General features: G+C 39.8%; 2 protein-coding genes across 8 annotated transcripts in view; one reads left to right on the top strand and one right to left on the bottom strand.

Annotated features, from left to right (window-relative positions):
- shisa9a (shisa family member 9a) overlaps nt 1–6,814 on the bottom strand; it is a 55,240-nt gene extending 48,426 nt beyond the window's left edge. Inside the window, exons 1-2 of one of the 2 annotated variants that reach the window (XM_077550100.1) lie at nt 6,000–6,814; nt 5,298–5,404 (exon numbers count right to left, since the gene is read on the bottom strand). In XM_077550100.1, the coding sequence (XP_077406226.1) occupies nt 5,298–5,404; nt 6,000–6,520 (628 nt within the window). In that variant the 5' untranslated portion in view covers nt 6,521–6,814. The remainder of the gene's footprint in view (nt 1–5,297; nt 5,405–5,999) is intronic. The other variant, XM_077550101.1, reaches the window with a different exon arrangement.
- Nucleotides 1–18,550, top strand: part of cpped1 (calcineurin-like phosphoesterase domain containing 1) — a 145,281-nt gene that overhangs the window by 91,217 nt on the left and 35,514 nt on the right. For 4 of the 6 annotated variants that reach the window (XR_013289130.1, XR_013289129.1, XM_077550104.1 and 1 more), the window contains exons 1-2: nt 11,083–11,286; nt 14,312–14,530. Coding sequence is in view for 4 of the 6 variants with exons in the window: in XM_077550104.1 (XP_077406230.1) it covers nt 11,223–11,286; nt 14,312–14,530 (283 nt within the window). In the remaining 2 variants the exon portion in view is untranslated. Of the gene's footprint in view, nt 1–11,081; nt 11,287–14,311; nt 14,531–18,550 lie in introns of those variants that run through there. The other 2 variants (XM_077550105.1, XM_077550106.1) reach the window with 2 other exon arrangements.

Raw genomic sequence — 18,550 nt, 5'->3', positions numbered from 1 at the left:
AAAAAAGCATGTTTCCTTGGGTCCATGGCATCGCACTGTGCCATTATTTGAGAATGGCTAGAGAGTAAAGCACATTGCAGTATTATTTTTAACATGTAAACATTATGGGTTTACCACCATACTGAGGAACTGTATATTATCCATAGACATGTGCATGTGAGTCTTTAGAGGTTCCATTCTACTGGCCTTTCACTTTGAGATGAGTCGTGATTTCTGTTTGTAGTCCCAAAAAAAAAAAAAAATTGAAACGTATCCCGAATTAAGTTTAAATTCCCCAAGGGGTTTTCTGTGTATACACTCCTTAGTCTTCAATTCCAAAAGGAAAGCCTTCAGAGCTTCATAGATGGCTGCTGCCATCAGTGTGGGTGTTTGCCACTAAGATCTTTTTTACTCCGCACATTATGCTGTTCCCGTTCCCACTTCCGCTCTTTCCCCGAGCCTCCCTTTTTTGTCTCTTCAGCTCTTTGACGCTGAAAGTGAAGCGCGGCAGGATTTTGAGCCTTTGAGGATTCAAACTGACGCTGTTGGGTATTGAGACAAAGTCAGCCCAGCCAGTCAGTCCAGCTGGGGATATAAAAAACAAGAAACTTGTCCATTTTTAGTAGACTGCCAGTGCCCCTGTAAATGCATGAGAGTCTCTAACATTACAAATTTCTCAGGCAATTGTCTTATTAATGAATATTGTATTATAATACAATATTTTTTTCCAGGTCCATAATGTGCTCCCCTTTAAAGGGATACTAGACTCATTGAGACATTTTCAGTAATAAAAAGTTAAAATTTTGTCCAGAATGAATTTGATAACTTCATTATTTTTGTTGTACAATTAACTCTTTCACTGCCACTGACGTTAAAAGACGTCAAGTAAACACCTGCGGAGGGCCGCCAATGACGTTAAAAGACGTCATCCAATTTTTTTTATATATATTTTTTTGAAACGGGTAGAGGGAACCCTTCCGCATCTGTGGTGAAAGTTTCCAGCAAGTCTGTTGTGCCTAATGACTATTTTGGGCCCCTAGAGGGCAGCGATGACTCTTTTGACAAGATTGGGTGGGCGTCAGTAGAAGACGTGAGACGGGGCTAGAGTGTTAAGGGGACATTGGCTGAAGAAGCCATATTGGCGGCCGCTTGCAAGCAGCTCACGGTCGAGCCGTTTTTTTCAAAGACATCGACCAACGATAAAGAGCACATTGATGACGACGATGATCATCATCGATGATGATGATGGTGACTCCGAGGTTGACGCCGAAGTTGGAAGCGCTGACACGGCGGCTATGACGACGTTATAAAGGTTCACGGGCGAGCGATGCTGACACCGGAAAACGCGGAGCACAACGCTCAGGCAGACGTTCAATCGGACGACGAAGAGTGCCCCGAGTCCAATGCATATTCATCAGAGGAGTGTGTACAGTCTGCTACTTGCTATTCCCCGGAAAAAAAGGCCGTCAAGAAAGTGTAACGTCTGCACGCGAAACGGACAAAGCGAAAGTGAAACTCATCTGTTGTGCGAGTCCTGGCGTCTCCTTGCACGCAGGAGAGCGTTACAAAAAGAAAAACTGTATTTGAAACGTCCACATAATTGTAAGTAGTACCACAGTTGCACACATTTGTAAATAGTTTGCGAAATTGTTTTGTCAAATTGTTACACTGTTGAATGGAAATAAACGTATTTTAAGATAAGATAAGAGAAGTAAAGTACTGTTTAGGTGTTTGTGGCATCATTCATGGACAAAAAGAAGTGTACAATTCACTAGAGTGCATGAAATAACATCGTTTCACAAAAAGCTCTTTTTCTCCGCTTTTTGTTTCAAAACAGAGCATTTCGGTGTAACTAACCATTTTCTATTGTTGATTACTGAAGAACGGAATAAGGTAGAAACAAACTTTTTTTTTTCTGATGAAAGATGAGAGTCCAATCTTTCATTTGGTAGTATGTGTGTTTCCATAGTCCAAACACAACATTTTCTGTGGACCTTGAAAGATCAGTCAAAATGCTTAAATCGGCTGGCACTGGGAACAACCCGTTTCTGAAAACGTCTGGCAGTGAAAGAGTTAATAACTTTAAAAGCTAATTTTTCCACTTGCTGTCGACTGAAGATGACATCACCTGTGCTGAGGAAGTAGGTAACCACAAATCATGCCTCACCTGTTTTCTGGGTTAGGTCAGCAAACTGAGCCATGATTGGTCGCTAACTACTTCCTCAATACAGGTGATGTCATATTCAGTCAACAGCAAGTAGAAAAATGTATATTTAAAGATATTAATTGTACATGAAAAATAATGAAGTTACCAAATTCATTCTGGACCAAATATTAACTTTATGCTGCTGAAAAATGGCTCAATGAGTCAAGTAACCCTTTTTCCCCTCCCTCCTTCCTCATATCTCCTTTTGTCATCTAAGAACAGCGGGGCGCTAACTAGCAAACCGCCAGTCTTCCCGTTCCGTCTCTGTCGGTCATTGTTATTTAAGACAAATTCATTGTGTGTTACATACTCGACCAATCAATCCGATTGTGTGTTGCCCTCTTATTGTGAACATGCAATAGTAGTTCAACGTAATCACAGACACTGTCGATGGGAGTACATACATGACAAAGCAGCAGCCCTCATCAGAGATCTATTCACAGAAAAATTGCATTCGTTGACTGACATGCACAAAAGACTTAAAGGAATGATTTTCCCCGAAAGGGCAGCAAAGACTTGCCACGGGTCCATTGATGCCAGTAATAAGGTAATCATGCCATAAGCTTTAATCAATATGTGCGCTAAGAATAGATTTTCCAGCACAAACCTGTGCTACATGGGAACAAATCCCCTTTGTGCAGCACAAGCGTGTGGTCCATTTAACCTTAGCACTTATCTTTACATTGCAATTACCATCCATCCATTATCCTCTTCCCTTCTCTCTGCTTTCACGCTGACACTAAAATGCCCTTTTCGGTCTATGCATCATCTGATAATCATTTGAAACAAGAACAACATGCCTATATCCAGCAAATCCATACCTAATTCCTCTCCTAGCCAACGTCCCCTCTCTGCCCCCCGTAATGAATAGTCACCCATGCCAGCGGAAGAAGCCCTGAACCATTAACGGCCGGCTGTCTCATACAGAGGTTTCTTTTTCCCCCCGATCTCAGAGGTTAATAACAGTCCACGTGATTACCCACAAGCTCGAGGATTAGTAGATTCCGCACCGCAAATAGTAATCGCCATTTCACAGCAGCGTCCACTCGGGTGATAGGCCACCCCACTATCTCATCTCTCCCACTGTGAGGACAGAAAAAGATGCCCACTCACAAAGAGCAAAAAGACTTCAAGTGTTATTTTTTTGTCCTTTCATGACAATTTGAAATAACAGCAACTTATGTTTTGTCGCCGTGTGATGTATTGCTCTCACAAAGTAATGTAATGCAGCTATTTCTCACGCTGAAAGGAATTTGATGTAAATATCCAAATGGGCTACCTCAGGTACTCAAAGCGCTTTAACACTTGTTTCCTCATTTTCTACTGATGACGCATCATCGGGAGCAACTGGGAATTCAGTATCTTGGTCAAGGACACTTCAATATGGTCACAGAGGTTGAGGATCGAACCTACAACCTCTGGGTTGAGACGACCACTCTACCACTGAGCCACAACACCCCGCCTAATCTATTTAATATTTTTAGGGATGTTCCATAACACTTTTTTTTCACACCGATGTCAGTACGAGTACTCAATTCTTGAGTAGTCACCGATACCAAGTACCGATACTACTAGTACATTTGATACATAAAATTAAAAAAGAAAAAGAATAAAAACAATGACAGGTAATTTGAAAGAAAGACAGAAAATAGATAAAAATAATAATCTAGTGGTCACAAAGTCCCAATCAAAATATGTGGTCTTACATCTTAACTCATTCACTGTCATTGACGACTATAGACGTCAAAAATCCATTTAAACTATTTCTATTAGTTTAACATTTTTTCTCTTTTATTGTTAAAAAGGGTATGAAAACCTAGACTTTAAAAAATTTGTATTACAACAGAAATTTGTGATTAATCGTGAATTAACTAGTGAAGTCATGCGATTAATTACGATTAAAAATTGTAATTGCCTTATGCTCCTAATTTTTAATAATCTTTTCTTTATAAAAAAAAAAAATACAAAAATTATTTTATTTTATTTTTACCAAAAAAAAGATTATTAAAAATTAGGGGCGTCAGGCGAAATTTTTAATCATAATCACATAACTTCACTAGTTAACTCATGATTAATCACAAATTTTATTTTATATATTTATATATATATATATATATATATATATATATATATATATATATATATATATATATATATATATATATATATATATATATATGTATTTTTTTTCCAGGTTTTCATACTCTTGTTAACAAAAGTGGAAAAAATGTTAAACGAATAAAAATTGTTCAAATGAATTTTTGATGTTTAGCCGTCAATGGCAATGAATGAGTTAATGGGCAGACATGTAGGCCTTTAGTTCCTGATCGTAAAACGGCCACAAGATACCAGTATCGGATACCAGTATCAGTCATCTTTGCGACTACTGAGACCTTGAATTTGTGATACCGATACCTGGTTTTGGTGCTCAGCTGTTCCTAGCTATTGTAAATAATATTAAAAATACACACTTTATGATATTATCAATGTCATGGACAGACTGCATAAGATTTGGCGCATTAAATTATTCGTCAATTAATTCATTACTATTCGGCGTGGGGAAGGGAGTGCACATGGCGGCCAGTAACATGGTGATTGATTAATATTCAGTAATACTAATCTGCCAGTTGGAGGGGGCGTGGCCCGAAAATTGACCGCTCATTGAAATTCCTGATGGCTAGTCCACTGTACACAGTACACTGGTGAGTGACGCCAAGGATATGTAACTTACACAGCATGATGAGCATTAATTGTATAACTAATCAGAAGTGCGGAAGTCGTCAGCCAAACGTGTCTGAATGACTTATAACTACATACTAACAGTGCATCATCAGGTCCGCGCATATTTACTCCTTCATTTTGTTTGATCTCGGATCTTAAAACACAACGAGGCTCGGTTGTATAGTAACCCACGGGATTCCACATAAATGGATGGCATTCAGATGCTCTCTGGTCTATCCACCACCCTTGAAACTCGCAGCCTCACACAATCACGCACACACCTTCCACCCCATCCCACACACCCACACTTCCCTTATTCAAGAAGCACAGGTTTTGTCCAAATGGATGCATAATCTGGTCAGTATGCTCTGTCCACATTCAACCAACTTACGCAGGTTGGCCGCCCTGGAAACATAGTGCTTGGAATGCATGCCTAGGGCCTCCTCCCCCCGGTACTGCTCACCTGGACACCCGCTTTGCAGCACATTGGCCACCGCCCTGTAAAACATTGGGAGAAGGAGATCAAGAAAATGACTTTGGACACCTGACTTTGGGTTTCTGGTCACGCTATTTGTTGTTAGGATTATGTGGATACTGCAACATACAGTCATACTTGTTTAGTGTATTATATGTGCTCGAACCCCCCATCTTTTCCACAATGAAGTAACACGTGCGTTTATGTGTGTAATTTGATTATTCAGCTGAACTGCACTATAGGCTCACACTACGCGGCGTCTTTCTATGTGATTGGCCGCGCAGCCCGACGCGAGATTGACACGGCGACTACTCGTTCACATTAGTTTACGCTGTTTTCCTTGATCATTGCACATGCTACAGTTAAGCCCCCTATGAGAGCATTTGCAGAAATGGAGCGCGATGCCTCTTCTTTCTACTCGGGTGAAAGAAACCGCCCCCGCCTGTTGAGAGGAGCGTGGCTCACGTCATGTTATGCCACAGCACAGAAGCTGAGAGAGGGAGAACAGTATCCAACTCTCTCACACACACACACACACACACACACACACACACACACACACACACACACACATACTGTATATATATATATACGAAGCATTTAGCATTCAACAATTACCTGTACATGTTTTCTCTCTGAGGACGGTGAGCCTTTTCAAGCCCCAATTTGGTGAAAATCCCCACGAGAGCCATAATAGCCACAACTCCACATATGATGTAAACAATTAAGTTGGTCTTGTCTTTGGTGCTGTCTTGCATCTTGTTGGTTTTCTTATACGGGGTCTGGCCGGTCTTCATCCACAGCGGGGTGTCATAGTTTTTACAGGTGCTCTGATCCAGCCGAGAGTGTTTGTAGGAGCAGCAGAAGCGGAAGCCACAGGTGCCGCAGCAGTATAAATAATTGCCCGTTTTGCAAGTAAACGGAGGGTCCCACTGGCCCATCACGTCGTAGTAGCCCCGGCATTTGTCCTCGGTGTGCGGGGTCTCCTCGGACACGCTCTCCTGATCCTCCCTGGAGCCGTTGGAGGTGGCGATCATCACGAAGCCCCCCAGCAAGCCCGGCTCCCCGTCAGCCTCGCACACCAGAGCGGTAACTTTGAGCAGCAAGAAGCCGAGGAGAAAGGAGTAGTCGCCTCTCATGGTAGCTTCCTCCTCCGTTCAACTTCACGCTGAAACGCCGACACTCGGGGAAGGGAGGCGGTCATGCCACGCTGAGAAGTCCAGAAACATGCATCCAAACAGCAACGCGCCGTCGTCCGAGCTGATGAACATCTTAACTAACATCATCTAAAAAGCACGCGGGATTCAAAAGCACTAGTTTCTCCGTGTGTCTCATCAGAAAGGTTTTTTTTTTTCTCCTTCCCTTTCCTCCTGGAGCGTGTTGCGCTTTACGCATCCATCGGCGCGCTCTTACGCGCCAGACTTGCAGCACCGAGGAGGAGAGCGCAGTGAGAAATGTGCTGGGAGAGCCTGGTGCGCTAAAGAGAGGAGGAGGAAAACAGGCGGAAGGGGGGGTGGGGGTGAGAGTGAGAGAGAGAGAGAGGGAGGCTACGACGAGGACGAGCACAGGTCCAACATTATGAAATCGTGATAATTAAAAAAAAAAAAAAGCCATTTACTGCCTTGCTCACAATAATAAAATGATCCTGACTTGATCATCTTGGGCAGTTGTAGTTATTACTGGTAACACAAGCAGCCTGATGAATGTAGCCTGAAACATATTTATCATGAGACTAATATATACAGTATGAATAATTATTATAAAACAATATTTACATTGTAAAGAATTGACTGTAGAGTTTACAGTAAATAACTGGCAAAAACGTTGCAAGCTAATTATTGTAAAATCTCATTTAATATCTGCAAAAAAATATATAATATTTATATTATATTATGCAGTATATTTGCATATTATACTGTTTTTGTTGTTTTTTTTTTTAATTGCTGATAATTATTTTATTCTTTGTGAAAAAAATACAAAAATAATTGGGAAAAACAGTCACTATAGACCTCAATATTGTTTTAGGACAAATCTAAAAGTATTTGTCTCTATTCCTGTGTTGTCAAATGATTAAATCTATCGCATTTGGTTAATCACGATTAATTGCTTACTAAAAAGGCTTTTTATCAACATTTTTTGCCCACCAAATTTGAAGAGCACCTGTTATGTGTTCATTCTTTCGACATTTAATGTTATGAGGACATCTTCAACATTTTTTGATTAACTGCACATGCTCATCATCCTCTTTTTGTAATCAAATAATTACTTGCATAATTTTAAATGGAAAAAAAAAGACCACTAGTTTGACATTAAAAACAGTTGGATGCACTCTAAAAACAGTTAGGTCAAAAATAACCTAATTATGGATAAAAAATGGACCACTTTATGGGTCAACTTGACTCAAATTTGGGTCAAATCGACTAGAGAAGAGGGCCTGTCCATTTTTAACTCATTTGGGTTATTTTTTACCCAACTGTTATTTTTGACCCAACAAATATTCTGTTTTTAGAGTGTACACTCTAAAAACAGTTGGATACACTCTAAAAACAGTTAGGTCAAAAATAACCTAATTATGGATCAAAAAATTGACCACTTTATGGGTCAACTTGACTCAAAATTGGGTCAAATCGACCCGAGTAGAGGACCTGTCCATTTTTAACTCATTTGGGTTATTTTTGACCCAACTGTTATTTTTGACCCAACAAATATTCTGTTTTTAGAGTGTACACTAAAAACAGTTGGATACGCTCTAAAAACAGTTAGGTCAAAAATAGCCTAATTATGGATCAAAAAATTGACCACTTTATGGGTCAACTTGACTTAAAATTGGGTCAAATCGACCCGAGTAGAGGACCTGTCCATTTTTAACTCATTTGGGTTATTTTTGACCCAACAAATATTCAGTTTTTAGAGTGTACACTCTAAAAACAGCTGGATACACTCTAAAAACAGTTAGGTCAAAAATAACCTAATTATGCATCAAAAATGGACCACTTTATGGGTCAACTTGACTCAAAATTGGGTCAAATCGACCCGAGTAGAGGATCTGTCCATTTTTAACTAATTTGGGTTATTTTTGACCCAACAAATATTCTGTTTTTAGAGTGTATGCTCTAAAAACAGTTGGATACACTCTAAAAACAGTTAGGTCAAAAATAACCTAATTATGAATCAAAAATGGACCACTTTATGGGTCAACTTGACTCAAAATTGGGTCAAATCGACCCGAGTAGAGGACCTGTCCATTTTTAATTAATTTGGGTTATTTTTGACCCAACAAATATTCTGTTTTTAGAGTGTACGCTCTAAAAACAGTTGGATACACTCTAAAAACAGTTAGGTCAAAAATAACCTAATTATGGATCAAAAATGGACCACTTTATGGGTCAACTTGACTCAAAATTGGGTCAAATCGACCCGAGTAGAGGACCTGTCCATTTTTAACTAATTTGGGTTATTTTTGACCCAACAAATATTCTGTTTTTAGAGTGTACGCTCTAAAAACAGTTGGATACACTCTAAAAACAGTTAGGTCAAAAATAACCTAATTATGGATCAAAAATGGACCACTTTATGGGTCAACTTGACTCAAAATTGGGTCAAATCGACCCGAGTAGAGGACCTGTCCATTTTTAACTAATTTGGGTTATTTTTGACCCAACAAATATTCTGTTTTTAGAGTGTATGCTCTAAAAACAGTTGGATACACTCTAAAAACAGTTAGGTCAAAAATAACCTAATTATGGATCAAAAATGGACCACTTTATGGGTCAACTTGACTCAAAATTGGGTCAAATCGACCCGAGTAGAGGACCTGTCCATTTTTAACTCATTTGGGTTATTTTTGACCCAACAAATATTCTGTTTTTAGAGTGTATGCTCTAAAAACAGTTGGATACACTCTAAAAACAGTTAGGTCAAAAATAACCTAATTATGGATCAAAAATGGACCACTTAATGGGTCAACTTGACTCAAAATTGGGTCAAATCGACCCGAGTAGAGGACCTGTCCATTTTTAACTCATTTGGGTTATTTTTGACCCAACTGTTTTTAGAGCGTATATTATGTGCAACCTCACTGGTGTAAAAAACTCACCTATTTTTATCCACCTCAGGTGGCGGCCATTTTGCTACTTGCTGTCAACTGAAAATGACATCACAGTTGCTCAAGTAGTAACTAGTCGACCAATCACGGCTAACCTGTTTTCTGAGTTTGGTTGTGACGTTCACAAGTTGAGCTGTTGACATTCTATGGACTCTACCTGAATCTTTACAGACAAGGAAAAGGAAACTAATCACTCAAGCATGATCATTTTCACCACTTTTTAAGACTTACCACTGGTTTAAAAAAACAAACAGAAAAAAATCAAACAGCAATTGGTTCCCAAATTATCATCCAAACACCTTGCCGGCCACATTTGAGCGAGCCTTTGCGCTTTGTCGAACCGGGACAGCTTTGGCGTGGCACAATGATCTAAGAAGCACTTTGCAAATGCAGCCTGTGAAGGGCGCAGCCCCTGAATTGAGACACAGCCACCGAGACAGACAACCATTCACACTCTCCGTGAGTGGGAACTGCACTCACGCTGTCAACCATGACACTATCAGTGACTTGCCACTGTATCTATTTTAATCTTTCACAGGAACGGATCCACATTTGGTAACTTAAAGGACCTATAAACATTTAATAGAGTAAATTTAGCACACAATCCGACCATTTTCTATTGCACTTGTGCTCATTATGGTCAGAGGTGAGCTGGAACACATTCACATGTACAGTATGGACAATTTAGAGACAGGCACTATATAGACAATGGATGGAAGAATGACTGTCTCCTTTATAGCCTCATGACTGACAGTTGCTATAAACAGAGTCAGCTGCGGCCCCCAGGTGACCCGAACAGAATGAGCGGTATAGAAAATGGATGGATTTATTTACTATAAAGGGGGATCTACTGGTTTAGAACGAGACCTATCCATGGTGCTGAAACTCCCTAAACACTGTTCAAAGTGCTTGCATGAGAACTTTGAGTGGTCACAATTTAGTTCGTCATGTTCGTTATTCAGGAAATTGCAGATGAACCAAATACAAGATTGCCATTACCACAAACTAATGAGAACTAAGTACATAAATTCTCCTCTTACAAATGAAGGTAATCATAATTAGGTACTAATTTGGTTGCTTCGTTTAGTTATCCAAGCGGGCAAAATTATTAGAAATCACAATCAACTTTATTGGTCTATGTAAAAACATACAGGGAATTTATCTTTTCTAGTTTGAACCACTCTATTATTACAATAACAATCAATTACAACAACAAAAACATTTAGGATACTTTGGTGTGGTAGATACGGAACAATGACAGCTATGCAAATGATGCAGAAAGTTGATGGAGAAAATGATGTGACTAGTGAAGTAACTACGATACGATGATTGTGCAAATGATTTTCCCTCCACCGCCCCCTCATTCTTTTTTTTTTATTGCTCTTTTATTCTGTGATATGGACACCCCTGGGTCTGTTTTTGAAATGTGGGAGATTCCATATAACTCCAACCACAAACAATGAACTTTTTATTGTTCACTGGAATTATAGAATAGAAACAGAAACAGAAACTGGTTGGCACTATTGCACAAGCAAGTGCAATCAAATCAAGTACGAGCTGCAAGTGAACGCCCACACAGCAAAGACACTGGCAGACAAAACAGGCATTGTAATCAATCACCGATAGTGTACCCGGGTTAGCTTCTGCAGCAGCCGGACATTCAGCCACCGTGACAGGAGGCTGGCTCGGCAAACATCACAGGCTTGGAAGTTGGACAACTCTAACCTGTGAATCCAATGGCTGGGACGGAGGATATCTTTCTCAGGGCAAAACATCGGACATTCACCGGACTCAGTGAAGGTACTCGCGCATAGCATCGGTTACGAAACTTGTAGGCTAACGATTTAGCTCCCCAGCCATTATAAGTTGAGGTCGCCGGTTGTGTAAAGTCGCTACGTAACTTGTGTTTTAGTTGTGGTAACAATATATCCGCGTGTGCCTTTTAAAGCCAAGTTAAGTTGCTATTTTGCTAGCTTGTTTTTAAATTATTATTTGTGCTATACTTGTGTTTTACTAATCACAGTACAGTACAGATAATCGAATTTGATCTCCATAGTGTGTATCATTATATATTTCGATGGTCTCTTAATTTGTGTTGCAATCTCAGTCTTCATCCAATCTCATCTTTTAAACGAAGACATTAGTCACAACTTATTAGAAAAGGGAACTGAAACGTGTCATTTGTTACTAGCATAGGTTTCACTTTCACAGCCCTTTTTTTCTGATTCACCTTTTTAAATGAAGAAATGGTGACAAGCAAACTAGACAGGATTGTATGTTAAATCTGACATTTAATTGACGCAGTTGAGTTGTTTTGAGTTGTTCATTGTTGGACTTGTTCTTGTCTGTTTCCCAGAAGCTAAACAGACTTTTGTAACTTGTTTGTACTCAATCAAATGTCTGTTGAAGATGGGATTATCACAGTCTTATTCGGGAGCATGTACTTGTATATGTTTTTTCCAGAGTCTGGACATTCAGTCCCAGGTAGTTATTTTACAGTAGGGGTGTGCCCCAAAAAATCGATTCTCATAAGAATCGCGATTCTCATTTAGTACGATTCAGAATCGATTTTATTAAAATTATTTTATACTGTCTGTGTGTGCCTTTTTATTTGGACCGCTGTTCATGTTGTACCCGGTTTGGCCACTGAGGGGCAGTGTGGTTCCACACGGTCTAATACACTATTAAGTTGGAAAAAGTCACAATCAAGTTATTGCAATAAAAAAAGAAACATTTCAGCGTGGAGCCGTTCTTTTGAGAGATAAAAGTGCAGCGAGTAGCGCGCTAATTAGCATTAGCGAGTCAGACTGGAGTAGATCATTACAATTCCTTGCACATCTGTAGATTGAAGCAAAAATCATTATCAATCAAAAATCGATTCTGAATCGAACCGCAGACCCAAAAATCCGAATCGAATCGTGAGACATTCAAAGATTCCCACCCCTATTTTACAGTATGTATTTTATTATTATTATCAAGTGTTAGGCTAACGAAGGGTCAGGAAATATCTGGTACTGATTTGAATTTAACATTAAGGTACTTTTCAACCTTCATAACATATTTTCATAACTCTTCTGATGAAACGTCGGCTGACAACTAGTTGAATAGTACCTTTGTCACGGCCTAAGGGGCTCTGTATCATTTTTACTGGCATTAAGCAACTTTGAGGAGGGTGGTAGGAACCCTGCCACACAAAAACTACAATGTGCTGTCTAACTGAAAACTTTTGTCTGAGGAAACAAAAAAAGAAAAAGGGAGGCCTGGCTACTCGGATAAAAGAACCTTCAAGGATCAACGTTGGCCCAGCTTTCACTCGCTGGCTCAGAGACCTCGCTTTGTGCTGATCCTCATGGGAAATGTGGTCTTCCTTCAGCCAAAACATTAGAACTTTTGTCCATATGGCGCCACCGTTATCAACGAAAACGGAAAGTTCCTTAGTGTTGCTTTAAAGGCAAAATATCAGGGAAAATGTACATTGTAATTATATTAAACGCTGTATGGTAGTTGTGGCTTGACACAAGTCGTGCCACTCATTTGCAGTCTGGATGATGTGCCGCGCACATTTGCTCTGGAGGGAGTCTCTATTAGTCTTCAATAACAGCCTCGCTTGAAAAAAAAAGCTTTTAAAGAGTTGGAAAAGTTGCTAAATATAGTGAAAAAATTTGTTAAATTGGCAGCACTGAGTAGCGACTCACTTAGTCGCATGCCCTAGCGCTCTCCGTGGTCGTCATGGTAACTAAAGCTGGGGGGAAAAAAGTCTGCCACCCAAAATCGAGGGAGTTAAATAAAAGTGTGGAAATTAAATTGTAATTCCTCTTGATCAGATTATTAATCCTTACTTTGACTGAAGAATGTCAGCGACATGGTAACTTTTTGAAATTTTGTGACGTGGTTGCGGGGAGTGCAATTTCTCTTTTTTAATATGCCCAACATGACGTCATCCATCATTGCCATCAGCAACTGAGTGTTTGCTTTGCACAATTTGCTCTTGTTAATGAATATTATCAATATTGAGAGTGATTAGATTTTAGAGCCCTCCTGTTATATAATATCTGGATTATGCAAACTACTCACCTTTGCCTTTCAATCACTCCAACATAAGAGCTTTCTGTTAATCATTTTTTGCAAGGGTTATTTGTTTGTGTGAAGTGGCCCAACAAGTCCTACATAACTTTGCCTGCAATTTTGGTGTCTGCATGCTGGGGGTGTGCCCAAAAAATCGATTCTCATAAGAATCGCAATTCTCATTTAGTACGATTCAGAATCGATTTGAAATGTCCCAAAATCGATTTTATTGCAATTATTTTATATTGTCTTCCCTTTGTTTGTTTGTGCCTTTATTGGGAGCGCTGTTCATGTTGTACCTTATTTGGCCACTTAAGGGCAGTGTGGTTCCACGCGGTCTAATACACTGTTAAGTTGTAGCCACATTAGAGAGTAGAAGGAAAAAGTCCCGATCAAGTTATTCCGTTCTTTTGAGTGTTAAAAGTGCCGCGAGTAGCGTATTAATTAGCATTGGCGTGTCAGACTGGAGTAAATCATTACGATTCCTTGAACATCTATAAATTGAAGCAATCTAATCATTTTGAATCAAAGATCGAAAATTGATTTTGAATCGAATCGCACACCCAAAAATCTGAATCGAATTGAATCGTGAGACATTCAAAGATTCCCACCCCTACTGCATGCTGGTTTGTACAATTTTCTTTGGAAGTGGACTGTGGCCTAAGCATATTAAATGATTGTTCCCTTATAAGAAAATCAGACATTTATTTATTGTATTATTGACATGCCACAAACGATGGAATATTTTGCTCCTCTGCAGATATTGAACATGAGTGGAAAGGACCCTTCTACTTCATCCAGGCTGCAGACCCCCAGCTTGGTCTGATGAAGGCATGGCGAGAGGGCGACTCCAAAAGTGGAGGAGACGAATGGGCAGAGGAAGTTGAGCTCACCAAACAAGCGGTGGAAGCCATGAACCAGTTGCGTCCTCGGCCGAGATTTATGGTGCTGTGTGGCGACCTGGTCCATGCCATGCCAGGTAGTACGGATTCATTCTCACTATTTTGGATGATTCAAATTGTGTTGAATATATTTTTACAGTTGAGTGACAATAGACTCTATACACGTAGCACTTCCGCATCTGGTGTAAGTTGGCATGTTAACTTCCGTTCACCATGCAAATTCATAGTTTACAGCATCAGACACGTTTTAAAACTCAGAAACGGAACTTCCTGTTTAGACATCTTGTGGTATCTTAAGCCATTTCCGGGTGTTTTTCAGCGTATAGCTGGGAATAGGTTCCACAGAAAAAAATATTAATTGGCGAATTTGCGAATGCAAAAAAAATCTTGACAATAATGTGTGACCTCACTAGTCTAAACATGACATTCGGATGAATATCACATTTTTGGAGTATTGAGTTATGCAGCAAAATGCAGCTGTTTTTATCCATCTCAGGGGGGTGGCCATTTTGCCACTTACTGTCGACTGAAGATGACATCACAGTTGCTCGGGGCTCAGGCAACGACCAATCACAGCTCACCTGTTTACTGAAGCGGCGCTGTGATTGATTGTTACCTGAGACCTGAGCAACTGTTGATGTCATTTTCACTCGACAGCAAGTGCCAAAATGGCCGCCTTCTGATATTGATTAAAAACTGCTGGATTTTGCTGCTTAACTCATATTCCACTCACAATATTAAAACTAGAATAGCATTTTTCAACTAGTGGGGCTGCATAGAAAATATTATTGTCAAGAAATGTTTAAGGTTGACTTACACTTTAATGGACATTGGCTAATAGTATATTTTGTACTTGGAAATACAGTAATTTGTTTTGCTGGTAGTAAATCACTCTTGTGACCTTGTAGGAATAGTGACATGTCGCTTATGTACAGTAGGTGAGATTGGACATGATGAGTATTCTTAAGAAAGCTGAAAAGTACATACTTTAGACCGTCAGCAATCCGCAACGGCGATAAAAGTCTTCCCAGTGGATCTGAAGGCGTCTGGGCAGTAAAAACAAGATGGTGCTGTCACTAAAGGAGCTGGCAATTATTTGCCTCATGTTAGAAGACTTCATGTCAACTCACAGATGCCAGCTGTGTGCGTTTTAACACGGCGTAGTCCTTTAGTCCAACCAAATGATACTCAAGTGGCCCCTAAAGCATCATTCGGGACCTCAGACTGCCTCACAGAAATGCAGCACCTATTTCATAGCGCTTGAAATGACTCCCCCAAATTGCCGATAGCGGCTAACTTTTTCGAAACCACAAGCTGCGCCATGACTGATCCGCGCTCCCATTTCGCCATTCAACATGCTGACATGCATACTGTACAAAAATACTAAACAATCAAAAGAAAGTGGCAATAATTTGCATTTTCAATATGAGATGTGAATGTGTCAGTCTTCCATACAAGTGATGGTAAACAAGCGAGACATTTCGAGGGGTTGATGCAGAGCGTGAAGGCCTCCTGGGGCTGATAAAAAGATATACTGTACATGCATGTAGAGTATTAGCACATGGATTGTTGTTAATGCAAGGTTCCCTGGCTTGCATTGTTCTGATCAAATGAACTGATTTGCGTTTAGGCGATGGGGTGCTTCAAAGATGTAAAAATATTCCACGGCAAGGAAGGTTTGCGCCTGAGCCTGCTCTGTTTCCCAGCCAGTCTGTAAACAACATCCTCCCTCATGACAGCAGCTGATATTTATCTATGAAAAAGCACAGCCCTCCTAGCTATTCTCTGGAAGCTTTAGTTTCTATTCCGAAGAAGATTTCGGCTTTTTGATCAGGCCAGATTAGCTGTGCTTTTTTTGCTTTGGTTACCGTTGGGGAAACAAAAAAAAACAAAACAAAAGTAAGTTCCCTGCCTTGTTTTTTAATATCATACTCTCAGACAAGAGCAGCGTGCATTGTCTTTAACCTTCTAGTACATATTGTTCTCAGCACATTAGTCATCGATTCATGTCTCCAGTCTGGTTCAAGGCCAAAGTCGAAATGTATTGTTGGAAATAACCACTATGTATTCCCCACTGAACATCGAATTTATGTGCGTTTCAACCGCCTTTGTCACCCTGCTGCTGTCTCTCTTTCTGCCACCCAATAACACAGTCATAGAAATGGTTAAAAGTATTTATGAACCGTGTGTTTAACAAACAAAACAAAACAAAAAAGCCGCAAGCCCTCCACCACTGCAAACTACCTTCGCATGATAATGAGGGAGCGAGCACAAGGTGCCTGCCTGGCCCTGAGCAGTGCACACATTAAGAGTGAGTCAAGAGGCGGATCCGTCTGTCTCTCGCTCTCTCTACTTGTTCGGTACTCTCGTTACTTTCATTATGATCTGAAAATGTTTTTTTTTTATGGGTTTTGTTTTATGCTAGAGCATACAGAAGGCTTTGATGCAGCCTCTGAACTGAAGAGAACACTTGAAGCAATGGTAGTTATTACAAAAAAGGCCAGCGGGTGGCAGCAGAGTATAAGAGATCAACCAGGGCCATGTTGCAAAAAAGCGCTTTTCCCCACTATTTTAAACAAGATTTGTGAATAATGATGAAAGTTGGCTATATTCTAATGCTAATTTCTGCAGAACCGATAGAAAAATACTTTTTCCTGATGAAAGAAGAGACTCTAATCTTTCTTTTGGTAGGTTCCATGTTTTTATAGCAATAGAACAGAATATTCTGTGTGCCTTGCAAAATCAGTCAAAATCCAGTAAAACAGCCGGGAGCAAAGGGGGTTGCTTCGGTGAAAATGGCTGGGAGTGAATGAGTTAATTAGTGTTTGCATTAAATCATTTTCTCGTAGTCCCCTTTCGCATTATACAAATAGTTAGCTAGTTACTTAGTAGCTAGCGCTTCTTTGCTAGGGGCCCTGCCTTAGTCGTCCCAAACTATTTACATTGGTAAATGAATGGGTGTTGCCCCGGGGGGGGGGAGCTGTCAACCACCGTTGTCAATGATGCTTGCCTGTTGGTGACAGGAAATTGGCAACTGTATTTCTGTTCTCACACATTTCTCTCTCTATATCTCCTTTGGCTGAGTCTGACATCTTCTCTTGACGTATTCGCTCAATCTTGAGTAAACAGCTGCTGTTTGCTATCTCATACCTTATTTTGACATCTGTCGTTTAATGACACAAACATACCCTTGGGATGCTGCTTCTCATCTGTCTTGTCAATGCGTCCAAAGGATTGAATTGAGGCTAAACAATGATGGCATTTTTCTGGGAAGGCAACAGAAGGCAGACTGATGACCTTTGTTCACAAGCTACAATGTCATTGACCCAACCGAAACTTGAATGTCACTCGTATAATTGAACTGTTAACGCAAATGGAAAGTGTGGAGGATTGTATTGACCACAAACCATAGCTTCTAAGAACGAGGCAGTAATGTAGGGAACTTTAATTAAAATTGAGAAGGATCCGGTTGTAAGATTTCTCAGGGCAAAAGTTCAGACCACAAAATTTTTGAAAAGCTTTTTTAGATTAACTTTCTTTCAGTTTGCATTTTTGCTGTGTTTTTGCCTAAAACAATTTGGGGATCTATCATTAAATCGTCAAAATGACACAATTTTGGTATGCACTTTTAGCCCCATGTAGGGATAGACCGATTATCGGCTAGGGCGATTATCGATACCGATATTCGTCAAAATGCCAAATACCGGCTTTTTGGCATTTTGACGAATATCGGTATCTGCCTTTTTTTTATCTGATGGCCGATAATAGAGCCATATAGAGTATAGTATAGTATAGTGTTGACCTTGCAGGAAACTATTTATTTAGATTTTCAGTTAGCTTTTTAAGAGATGCTGCTGACCCTAGGAACTCTCTGCATCTTTTTTTTGTTTGTTTGAAAGATACCTGGTAGTTTAACATTTTAGATATTTTGAAATTTTGGAAACATTTATTTATTATAGAAAACTATAGAGAGCTATAGACATGTATTTTTTTAGGTTTTCATTTAGTTTTTAAGACATACTTATGACCCTGGCAGCTCCCTGACGTTTTTTGTTAGAATTTTAAAACATATGACAATTGTCTAAAATTAAAAAAAA

The sequence above is a fragment of the Vanacampus margaritifer genome, chromosome 18 (assembly GCF_051991255.1).
Source record: "Vanacampus margaritifer isolate UIUO_Vmar chromosome 18, RoL_Vmar_1.0, whole genome shotgun sequence".
Classification (NCBI taxonomy): Eukaryota; Metazoa; Chordata; class Actinopteri; order Syngnathiformes; family Syngnathidae; genus Vanacampus; species Vanacampus margaritifer.
This window is presented reverse-complemented; position numbering and strand designations above follow the sequence as displayed.